Here is a 12,647-nt window from a genome sequence, read left to right as displayed (position 1 = left end):
TTTTTACCGGCCGAAAACGTCTGGCCCGACCAGACAGGCCTTCGAGTTGACCAAGGCAACTTTTTGCTTAAAAGGCAGCCACACGAGCTATTAAAGGTAGTTACATTGACTCTTAAAGGCAGTTACAGCGCCTATAAAAGACAGTTACATTCGCTATTGCGGATTAAATCAAAGACAAAGAGACTGCGCGACTCAGCCTGATAAAAAGTAGAACCGCCACAAGAGGATTACTGTCTTAGAACTCCAGTATTTCTTGCTCTGAAGCGTTTGCTGAACTAGGCTCTTGACTGCTGCTATTACAAAACTCAAGTCCACTATTACATGCTAACCAACCTGAATACTACTGTGTAGTAGATCACCACAGCAAAAGCAGTGTGACACCTGCATTCACAGTTCGTCGTCGGAATCATCATCAGTTCTGCTTTCATCATCCATAAGTTCCATTTCTGCACGGGTCTGTTCATCGTTGGCGCAGTTTTGACACCCACAGCACTCTGCGCAGGACAGTCCTTTTGACCGGCAAGAACACTGGTTGGTCTCGCATTTCGTCTTCTTGCAATTACATTTCGTCGCCTCGAACAGTTCCTTCGGCGCTGGTGGTTTGCTCAGCCAGTGAACAATCAGTGCTCCGTTGCGTTCCACCCATTCGTGAAATGTAGGAGAAGGGGCTTCAATAAACCTCTCAGTCACGCGGTGGTGGATCGCAGACTGATAGTTCACTCTTTTGCAATGCAGCATCAGAGCGTCGCTTGTAGGTGGCAACTTCTGTTCTCCCAGCGACTGGCTGCAGAATAGCTTGTAGCGAGCCTCATCCACACTCTTCATGGTCGGCTGATTGTACATGGCGCAGACGAATTGTTCCAGGTCGTGAATGATATTCTGACCTAGCGTGAATCCTCGACCAATGCTCCCGAAACAAGTGATGAGATGGGGACCCTTCATCATCAAGTCAAATGGCCTTGTTTTGCCCTTACCATGGAATGCACTGGTGGTATCACTTCCCATGAAATTGTGCAAACCTATCAACGCATCGCAGACAGAACTTTCCAGGGCATTACTCGGCTTCCTAATGTCAACGACGATAATGTCCTCGGGAATTCCTGTGACCAGATGGAAATTTTGCGCCCGAATCGACTTCGAGTGAGCCAATGCCAACACAAACACATCGGTGTCGAAACTCTCTATGCGCACCGACTCTTCATTCTGTCCCGCGTGAGCGGCATGTAGCAGGAGCTTCGTGTCAGCTTCCTCATGGTCACATTCAAGTTCAGGTACTGACGACACAGTCATGACACCATTCGACGCCTTGATTTTCTCACATTTGCCGGCATGACTGACGTACAACAGCATGTCATCCAGTTTTGATGGAGCGATGTTTCTCGTCCATGATTCGACGATGAACTCTATCAACGCCTCCTTGTTGGCTCCGCTCAGGAGATAATTGGCCCACTGTTTTGGAAGGGCATGATCACGTCTGTAGATGGTTCATACCTGAAGATCGCCCACCCTGCCTGCTCGTCTGGCATGCTCCAGCCACTTGATGCTGATACTTGGGTGAGTATCAAACACCACGTCCAGTCTCGAAGATTGGTTATGTCGTGCTTTGGCCACTACGATGTTCAGCACCATCTCTTCCAGTTTGCAGAAAGTGTTAGGCAGTCAACCAGCCTTTATCACCTGAATAACGGCCATTCCATCCACAATTGTTGCACCTTGGATAGGCCGAGCATCCACACGGCAATCGGGCCACAGTTTCAGTATATGGTTGTGGAGTTTGGCTTTGTCCGTCTTAGCAATCGAACCATCACCGGATGCCAGCGGGAAAGATATGTTCGCCAGTGGGTATGCGAGCAGATCGTGGAGTGTTGCATTGCTTTTCTCGCCAATCGACAGCAGTCGTGTGAAAAGACGACGTTCATTCGCAATTTCAACCTTCGGCGTCTGCTGGTGGGGAGTCGCCGACCTGCCTCGCGCCTTCGAGAAAGTTGCCAATTTGGCCTTCAAAATCGGACTGAAGAATAGGACCTCGCCCGAGAGAAGCCGATCACGCATGAATTGCACGACAGCATTCTCTCCCTTGACATACGCGTTCATCAAGTCCGTGGAAGTGGCTGGCGGTGCAATGACACCTGAACTAATATTGACGAGTTCAAGGTGAGTGCCGGAGAAAGGGTTAATCATTTGAAGTACTGTGTCCATCACTTGTACCACCACTGCTTCGTTCTTCTTTGAGCTCGACACATCCAAATCCTTTCTCGTTCGGGGCTCGTCATGGATACCCGCCATTGACTCACATTTCCTTGCGATTTCCGCACGTGCTGGTTGGGACAGGATCCACTTCTTCACAGCTGTGCTTTTCTGAGTGTAACCAATGATTCCTCCACTGGTCTTCCTGTCTCGATTTAAAGTCTGCTTTATGATCTGATCACACGCAACACTACTAAATCCATAACGAGTATGCCGTTGGGCAGTCCATTTGCCATCCATGCACGCTTGATAGGTGTCTGGGTGGGAGTGCTCTCACCCGGCCATTTCCAGCCAGTAAACGGGTAAGTACCTTGCATAGTTTAGGTGATCGTACGCAAAGTACCAGGGCATTGACGCTCTCGTGATCGCAAGGTGTTTCAGCCAGTTTGAAGTACGAGTTGCCCGTATAAGCTCTCGTGCTGGCTCCAGCATTTCCAAGTAGGGCCATGTAATGTCCACACTTTGGTGTTTGTTCAGGTCATCCCTCACCATGAGTGCTCCCAAGTATAGAACATTTAAATTGAGGCCTGAGTCACCCTGCTGTGGACCCTGGCTGGCTTCATCCTCTGTAGTTGACTCTGTTTCTGTTGTAGAGCTACTGTCTACAACAGCAGCCTGAGCAATGGAATCAATATCAATGTCCTTCATGTACACCACTTCGCTCTCAGACATTTTTGGTGGACGATAGAAAATCATGTCTGGCTACCATTCCTGCAGTCTTTTCTTCAGTCTTGTTGCCTGGTAGTTGGCCTTATCCTGACCTTCGCATACTCTAAGTAGGTTATTGAACATCTCACACAACTTCTTCATATGTATCGATTGCTTTCAATCAATGAGTCTTACCTGGATTACTTTATCACAGAAAATGTCAAATGTTGAGTCATAGTTCACTTTCTGAGTTTGGAGTTTACTTTGACTCTGTCTGTGGTATGTCATTCACATACTTGTAATAACATTTACGGTGATAACAAACTTCCAGCGCCACACAGTCTTTATCCTTTATAGTTGTCATTATTCTCACATCACGTTAATCTCTCCTCTGCTCAGCAGTTTCCCTCAGCTTTCTTCCATCCTGCGTTTCTGCCAGGGACAACTGATCACGTTGAAATTTTCCTTTGACTCGGATGAATTTGTCTTTTTTCTGGCATATGACACAAATTCTTGGCAGTACACCAGCTGATTTACCAGCCACCCTTTCTACAGAGGTTCTGAGGGATTTTCTATGTATTTTGTGGTATGAGTGCCCCTCTTCTTCTCGTCTGCCCACCACCTCACTGGCTCGAGCAGAAACTGCAGTAGTGCTGGCTTCTGATTTCCTTTTCCTGGCTTCAGCGCGTTTTATATGATCCTTGTTACAAAACGACGCATAGCAGAACCGGTGACAGCCGGCATCCGCAGGAGGTTCAGTCATTGGCAGCAGTTTCATAATTTGATCAGCCAGCAAATGGCATTTGTTGATCGTTTCACTATCTGTGATATACTATAACTTGGGTTTCTGTTCTTGTAGTAAACTTTTTATGAATGTTTGAACATGTTTTCTGCATTCATTCCTTGATTTACTTAAGTACTTGCTTCGTCTGCTGGTTTGTAGTTTGGAGTCGCTGTGGTGATCACCAACCAAGTGGTAGCACAGGTTGATGGTGCAGCCATGTTCTCTGCCGATCCCAAGAAGCCTATAGGTGGAAACATAATGGCTCACTCTTCCACAACCAGGTAATATCGTTTTTTTTAAATTACTTTTTTTACCTTGCATTTATTTAGCAATCCACCAACCTTTCCATTTTTGCGAGCAAAAGGGTATGCTTCCCTCATCACACCCAATGGTTGGACATACGTGGCATAAATGCCAGATTTAAGAAGCCCCTCTACTTTTTCGTCGTTTTTTTTAATCCCCCGCCGCATGGCAGAAGGGTGATATTGTTGTCACCCAGGTCGTCTGGCTGTCCGTCCGTCCGGGCGTCAACATTTATAGCTGTGAGTGCGATAACTCATAAACTGTATAACTCATAAATCTATTTGAAATTTGGGTCACACATGTACCACCTGAAAAGGAAGAACGCTATTGATTTTGGGCATGGCCGGATCCAAGATGGCCGGCTGGGGTGGCCATCTTGAAAAAATGTTTTTTGTAATAAATGGAAAACCGCTTATCTGATTTCAATTATTTTTGGTTACAACGTTCCTCACCCCTGGGGAACTTTTTCGAGATGATGACCAAATGGTGTCTTGTTTCCAATTCACCTCCCTCATTATCTGGAATATGTATGACCTTTTTCATTCAATGGCAGGGGATTCCCCATCTCTGATGGTATATTTTTTGTTTTTCTGTTACTTGACAAAATCACTATCGCAGTGTTGTAGAGTGTACAGAATAGATAGCATTGTGATTTTTCAGTTTAACCACTGCCCTCGAGAATAGTTTGAGACTCGACTATTTACAGTCGCATTACTAGCAAACAGCGAGATTCATCAAATCCATTCATTGCCTTACGCTATCTTTGAAACCTTAATTTTATGAAGAAGCTAATCTTGGTTAAATATTGTACTCGGACATTGAATTGCCACCGGTTAACCGCATCCACCCAGAGAGCTGTCACAACCAGACTGTGCACTCGCACTCACAATAAAAATCTTGCTCTGCATTCTCATAACACCGACTCCAACCTGATTTCCTTAAATTGTTAAGCTAAATGCAAATCCCCACACATTAATCTATCTCTATCTCTAAATGTAGGCCAATGCCCCATTCAAACATTGTCAACTGCTTATGAATGCTTTCCAATTCTGCCAGTGCACTGATTTGATGGGGATTTTTTTGTATTAATTATTTTGGAGGCATTAATTGTGAATGAATGAATGTACAAATTTTGAGTTTGACATAAAGCTGCATGCCATTGACCCTTCAATATTGAACATTTGTCTCATTATTGGGCTTGGAATATGGAATGAAATGGTCATATTCGACTCTTTCCAGATATCTCCTGCAGTAAGTTCTCCAATAACATCTCTTCCAACATCATTTCACAATATAAGAACACTTTTCTTAACAATGCCTCAACGTTTCCATCCGTCGTCTGTTCCTGTCAGTATGCCGTATTTTTCGACTTTGCTCCACATGCCAACCACCCCTCCCCCCCCCCCCCACCGCTCCAATCAATGCAGAATTAGGAACTGCTTGCGTTGGCATCGCATCCCAAACGGTTGATACAGTATACCTAATGTACACGTAAGGATGTGAAGAGGTGGAAGAGCACTTCCACTACCCATGCCATACCTGGTGAACTTGCACTTTATTTTTTGTTTGTTTAATCAATTTCTGCTAAACATCACCCATTAGTTATAAACAAACGTCTTGCAAAGAGTATTTTTTCCCATGAGCATTAATAAGGACAATGAGCATGTGGCCAAGAAGCTAAGGAAATCGGTGTGATGAACGAGGACTTGATAGAACTGGAAAGGGTAAATGTGCTTGAGAAGGAGGAAGAAAAAACTGAAGAAGTGACAGTAGAAAATATATTGCCGTGTAAACGTATGGATGTGGCATTCCAGTAAATTGAACAGGAAATGGAAACGTTTTCAAACGATTATCTGAACAGAGAATGGAGTGCAGGAATGTCTGAGATGCTACATGGAAATTTATCATGAAATGAAAAAGGCAGGTAAGCAAGTCTCTAACATCTTATTTTAATATCAACAAAAATGCCAGTGAACAATCCTAGGACAAACCACAGTGATGACAATGTAGAGGCACTGTAGGCGGTGGATCCTGTGTCATCTTCCTCCTCCTCCTCCACCTCCTCATAATAGCGCACTCTCCCACCATTTTCCCCCTCGCACTCCACCTCCTCCATCCATGACCATCGTCGGTCAGTATTTGACTTTTCACATTACTTTGTTGTTTATATAATGGTTTTTTTTTTGTTTTTTTTTTCAGCGTTTTATTTTATGATTAGGATGTTATTGAATGTAAATGTACAAAAAAGTGTTTTTTGTTTTTTTTAATCATTAAAGGTGTTTTTAGTGCAAAAAATTTAGACTTGGGACACATTAAATGTTATTTACATGAATTTAAATGGGAAAATTAGTTTCCAACGACGTGGTTTTAAAAAAAATTATTATTATTATTATTATTATTATTATTATTATTGTTTGGATACAGAGTCAAGGCTCGTGGAAGAGCTGGTACCAATACACTGAACAGATCAGGACACAACAGGACAAACGGGAATGTTGGGAGAGCGGGGATACAGAAGGAAACTCTCAGGAGGGACAAAGCACTGAAAGAGCAGAGGGTGCAACACCAACAGCAGAGCTGTAGGCCAATATAGAGGCAGACTTGGACAAACAATGTGTGTGGGGAGGAATGGAAAGCAGGAGAAGGATACATAGGGTGGCCACGATGGATACAGAAGGAAACTCTCAGGAGGGAAAAGTATAAATTTGGAAGAGGAGGAGGGATTGAGGTAGTTTGAGTGGGAGGAGTGGGGGGGGGGGGGTTAACAAGAGGAGAAAGGATTATGGTTTTGGATTGTGGACAATCTGAGATGAACAGTTGTCTTGAAGACCTGGAGGAAAGAATGACATTGAAGAGAATATGGAAGTTGGTTCCACAAGTGGTGAAAAAAGAGGAATGAGTGAAGATGAGAAGTAATCCTGGATTTAGGTAGTTTCATCAGAAGAGGGTTGATGGTGGACCACGTATGCCCTGAAGAAACCTGTGGGGGACGGGGCGACAAAGAACGGAAAGAGCAGAGTGTGCAAGACCAGAGAGGAGGCAGTAGAAGATGGAGAGCCCACCGACCTGTCTGCGGTGGTGAAGTGATAGGCTCAGACTCAACTTCATCGTGGGAGGTTCTAATAATCTTGAAGTCCTTGGTTTCCATGGCGTCAAGCTGAGCAATATGTGAGGCAGGGGGGGGCAGCCCAGATGGGGGAGCAGTACTCCATCAAGCTGTGGATGAACACTTTTTAGGTACACATTAATGATGTTGTAGGAGAACTTACTTGTACTTTACATTTCTAACAAGAGAGTTCCTATAACACATTGCCCAACACAGTCTTGAGAAAAGGGACATGAGAAGGGTCTTTTCAACTCTTGCTTTGCGTTTCCGAGCACAATCTACATTGGTTTTGTTTGCCAACTTTAGAATAACAGGTGCAATGATAATTGTACAAAGCCAATGGGTCAAACAGAACAGTCCAGAGCTGAACCTCCGACCAACTCTTCTCAGAGAAACTGACAATTTTGGAACGATGTCTGAGAAAAAGGTTTTTGGAACTGCAGGTTTTTGGAAGTGCAAACAAGCCAATTTGTGTTCTACAGTCGTCATGATATGAAATTCAGTTGAACTTCCTTAATCATAGACTGACAGACACACAGGCAGAGAGAGAGTGGAAGACTGACAAACAAAGGGAACCAATTGCTTTTCCCACTTTGCACTACGCACATGGGGTCATAAGTTTGGTTTTTCTCCATAATGTTTTGTGACTCCATATAATGCTGTTGATGAAGTTAACCCAACAGGCTTTGATTGTCCGATATGTCGGCAATGTTACTGGTACAGTTCACTTGAAGGAACTCTACTTGGTCAAGTGGTCAGAACTCAGAAGAGTGGATTGGTCGATAACCTGCAAGACTATGCAAATCTTCTTTCCTACAGATTGTACTTACGAAAAGGCAGGGGGGAAACGAGAATATGCAAGATATATGACTCGCCATGCCTGCCAGAATCTGAAGCAATGTTTGCTATCAATCCTGATGGCATTGGAGATGCAAAAGACTGATTATGGCAAGTAATAATGGTTTCTATTTTCAAGGTGTGGACTACAATGTACAATTCTATTTTCATTGGAGACCCAAAATAAGGTTTTTATTTTCCTCTTTTTTTTTTTTCCAGTATTTGTGTAAACAATTGCAATTCTTCTTCTTCTTCTTATTCTTATTCTTATTCTTATTCTTATTCTTATTCTTATTATTTTTCTTCAGTAAATAATTTTGATATCCTTTGGAGAATTCTTAATTTTCGATCAATGAATGTGAACTTTTGAATTTCATTAAAGGTGTCATTAAATCTTTAAATATTGGAGGCCTGTGCCCCATCCATACTGATTCGATCGGATCATGAACTGTGCCCACACTGAGCTGTACAGAACGTCGATGCTGCCGAAGCAGTTTCTATGGCAAGGGTTACAAACCTGGATCGGTCACCACTCCAACACAAGAAGTCAGAGCAGGAATTTGTGATTCGTTCAGGGTGCCGGCGATAGCTCTATTCTTCACGAAGGACACCACAGGATCTTTAATGTCCATCAACTAATGGCGGCATACAGGACGCCAAACGGACTTGCCCCACACAATTTATTTCGTCATGTATGTGATATTCAAACAACTTTTGTCCAATTGTAAAGCTATGTAGCAACATTTTGTTCCATCATTGTCTTTATTATCTTTTTGGAAAATTTGGATTTGTCAATGTAACCTTTCTTATCTTGCTATATACAATTATTTTTAATTGTGCATTTAAAAAATGGCCAAGCAATAGCAGGTAGCCTCTCTTAAATGACATTCTGAAGCTCAAACTATATTGATTCCACATACAATTATACGTAAGGTACAGCTTTATAACTGTGTGCTTGGTAGCAATCTACCTTTCTTCCCTTCTGTAATCTATTTGAAACTCCAATCTGCTGATGTAGTCGTACAATATGCCGACATAATTTAATTGTAATAAATTTATTATGCTTTGTCCATGTCAAAGCCGTAAACTTCTGAATACTAAAAACATTTTCAGTTTTCTTTAAAATGGGATGCGGGTCTTTAAAAAGTTGGATAAATATACCACCTGAAATAGTCCAAGATATGCCAAAAAAGATTATATCTATAGATAAAAAAATGCATTTTCCAGACAAAGATCTATGGAGGAGAAGGAGAACAAAATGGGAAGGAATTGGCTTGTGCAGAAGAAATGAAGGGTAAGTACATGAGGACGAGACATTGGACCCAGAGATTATTCCAACAGACGTAGGAATGGACAGAGACGCATGTGGACAATGAGATGGGAGAATTTTTTTGTTTTGTTAGCTCTGATGTTCGGTGAGAGACTGACCATCCATGGTAAGAGTACAGGTAGAAGAGTGCAGGAGGAGCAAGGCCAAATGTAAGTTTCTATAAAAATAGCCCACCACATTACTGACTGAAGGAGAGTGACAGTCCTTTGGAATGTATCTCCTTTCTTGTGATTCCGATGGTGTGGAAGGCCTCATGTATTTTCTGATGCATACATCGCTGACCAACGACCAGTTTTCCAACCATGGTTTCACGTATCAACTCTTCATATCCTGTGTAACATTTTTGCTATTTTGCTTTTTGCTGTATGCAGTTTTGATTAACCATGGTTTTCTGTGGCCACAGATCATTCCACCACTCTCAATTTCAAATATCTCACCGCCGTGTTCAAGCACCTGTCAGTCTTGGCGTATCAAGTGTGGTGACCCACACTTGCCCCCCCATCTCGTTCTGTCTCATGTTGTCCCTTTGTAGGATTTGTCAGGATTGGAGTAGACCTCATAAAAGTGCTTGGCATTTGTCTTTCAATTTATTTGTAATTTCTACTCATTTTGCCCTGAATCATGGCCTCTTTGCATCGAGCGAGTGGTGAAGGTGAGCATATTGTGAAGAGGGCAAGGAAAGTATTGTCTTTGGGAGAAAAAAGTATCGCCGTCATCGATTGCCATCACCCCAACATTGTCATCATCGTTACCTGGACTTCACTATAAATATTAAAATAATTAATCGTTTTTTTGTTCATACATTGTATTTTATATGATGTATATTTCTCATGTTTATTGAAGACATAGCAAAGAGTAGAAGTTGCAAGACTAGGGGCACCTGCCTTGAAGCTAAAACAAGGAAATTTGATACAGGAGGAGGAGCCCATTCAGTCCACCATACCTGCATGTCACCAACACCAGATTAAATAATAATGCTGCAACCTTACCATCCCCGACGCTCACGACCCCCTCACCCCTGCTTGCCCTCACTGCCTACACTCTCTACCCTCTAATAAGGTATTCAAAAGTTGAACAAATATCGAGAGGAGGCCGAACATCTGGGGCATCCATTGATCTCGTGTCGGCCGTGTATACCACTCGTGTGTAAGAAATAACGCTGTCGGGAATGCAACTTCATTTTAACAATGGTATAATGACCGATGTTAGTGCATTTTCCATGAGTGCATTCTTATGTAGGAGCTCATCCTGAGTGCTAAGTGAGGTTTTGGTGGAAATGCTTCATCAGGAGTTTCAAGTACTTGCATAATTTTTGCAGGACACAAAGTCATGTCTTGAAACTACCCAGTCACATGTTCTCTGCTCTCCATGTGTGGAATGTGATCTTACATGGTTTACGGAAAAAAAACGTCAAAACAGAAGGCTAAAAGGTCCATCATAACTATCATATTCACAGTCCCCAAACCCAACCCTAACGACACTCCATGAAAAAGATCCAACACCAACCCAACCCCAACCAATCTTACCACAAACCAATCCATCACAGACAGGCCATAACCTTAACATATGGGGATTCTCTTATTTTGGTGGTTGGGGGAGGGGGGGAGGAGTTTTTAGCATGGAAAAAAGGTCGTCCAAGATGTTCCATCCATTGGGACCATACTCTTCAGAGCATTGGTGCTGCCGAAACAGTCTTCTTTGCTATTGGGCACAATCCTGGGCAGGTTGCCACTTTGTCACAGGATACCAGCAAGCTGGTTATCTTTTTGCCAACCTCAGAAGGATGACAGGCAGAGTCAACCCCACCTGGTATTAATTCAACATCCGAGTAGGATCCCAAGCCCACCAACCCAACCATTAAGCCAACACCAGGCACGTTCGGATTCAGTCAATTCTTTATTAACCGCAACAGTTAAAAACTCTCAAAACTCCTGCTGGGACCCCATTGAACCAAAGCTAAAACGTATTCACATACAGTATTGCAAAACCAAAGGCAAAATGATGCTGCCACAAGCTGTTAGGTTTGGGCTGTATTAACACAGATGGATATAATTGACGCTTGTCACCATCCAGAACTTAAAATCGATACTTCAACAGATAGTACCATGTCATAGTACAATAGTACGTACTATAATAGATAGTACGGTGTCAAATCCACCACCCCCTCCCCCCAAATTACCCATCCACAAGAAACTGCTCGCAGACTGTTTCGGCTTCTTGGCAATACTGCGACGTCCGAAAGAGCTGAATCTGTTCGGATGTAATAATCTCAAGATCATGGGATGATGAGTTATTATGGATGTCTCTCCTCGACCTAAAACAATAAACGAGAAGAGCACTCAGGAGAGCGCATACCTCCGCCACGCAATGCTTGATCCACGAGAACATATCGGGCCCAATACATTTTTGAAATATCATGCTGTACAACAGTATATCGTTTTTGGCCCTATCAATGGTGAAGAAGCACTTTAAAAATTAAATAATTCTCGATTCCAGATCTGGATTCGGATCTTCACCAAAATTGAATCAATTCATCCTCCTTGCAACACATCCAACCTGTCCACCAAGCTTCATCCAAATCCGTCCACAACTTTTTGAGATATCGTTCTATATATTAGTGTATCAATATCTCTCAATGGTGAGGAATCACTTAAAAAATTATCAGATCCGGATCCCGGATATGAATCTTCACCAAAATTGAATCAATTCTTCCTGATGACACACCTAACATGTCCACCAAATTTCGTCCGAATCCGTCCACAGATTTTTGAGATATCCTGCACACAAACAAATAAACAAGCAGTCATAGACTGGTACTTACGAAATCGTCAACTTGACCTCTGACCTTGTCTAATAAAAGCTGTCTCTTGTGAAGGTAGCGACGCAAACCAGAAGTTTCTACGATGATTCTGTACCAAACCATCAAAAATCGAATGTTTGACCTCACTGTGACCTTGACCTTTGACCGATTTTGACCAAAATCTAATCAGCGCTAGCCATCACCCTCCTGAATCACGTGGTGTAATTTGACATTGGTTGCTTCGTCCGTTCTCGAGTTATCATGCCTACAAACAAACAAACACACAAACACACAAACAGATGATGGAAGTCATCAATATACTTATGAAATCTTTTGATTTCGTAAGTAACAAGAAGAAGAAGACCGTGCAGACCACAATACTTGCAAAATCCAGAAAACAAATTTGACCTCAAAAATAATTGGCTGGTTGAATTCAGTGACGTGAAATATAAATCCTCTTCAAATTTCAAGTCAATGGGATGAAAATTAAGGATTTTAGAAATGCTACCTTAATTGTTTGACCTGTTGACCTCAAAAACAATAGGCCTTTTCCTTCTGACAAACTCTACCAAGTTTCGTGAAGATCAGTTTG

General features: G+C 42.7%; 1 protein-coding gene across 6 annotated transcripts in view; it reads left to right on the top strand.

The window, feature by feature from the left end:
• The window catches only part of RAD51 (RAD51 recombinase), a 78,830-nt gene extending 69,826 nt beyond the window's left edge, over window positions 1–9,004 (top strand). For all 6 annotated transcript variants that reach the window (XM_085851889.1, XM_085851886.1, XM_085851890.1 and 3 more), the window contains 2 exons: window positions 3,839–3,960; window positions 7,908–9,004. In XM_085851889.1, coding sequence (XP_085708015.1) covers window positions 3,839–3,960; window positions 7,908–8,031 — 246 coding nt within the window. In that variant the 3' untranslated portion in view covers window positions 8,032–9,004. The remainder of the gene's footprint in view (window positions 1–3,838; window positions 3,961–7,907) is intronic.
• Window positions 9,005–12,647: the final 3,643 nt, after the last annotated feature.

This window comes from Eptatretus burgeri, chromosome 13, assembly GCF_056783735.1.
Source record: "Eptatretus burgeri isolate ZD-2024b chromosome 13, Ebu_testis_v1, whole genome shotgun sequence".
Classification (NCBI taxonomy): domain Eukaryota; kingdom Metazoa; phylum Chordata; class Myxini; order Myxiniformes; family Myxinidae; genus Eptatretus; species Eptatretus burgeri.
This window is presented reverse-complemented; position numbering and strand designations above follow the sequence as displayed.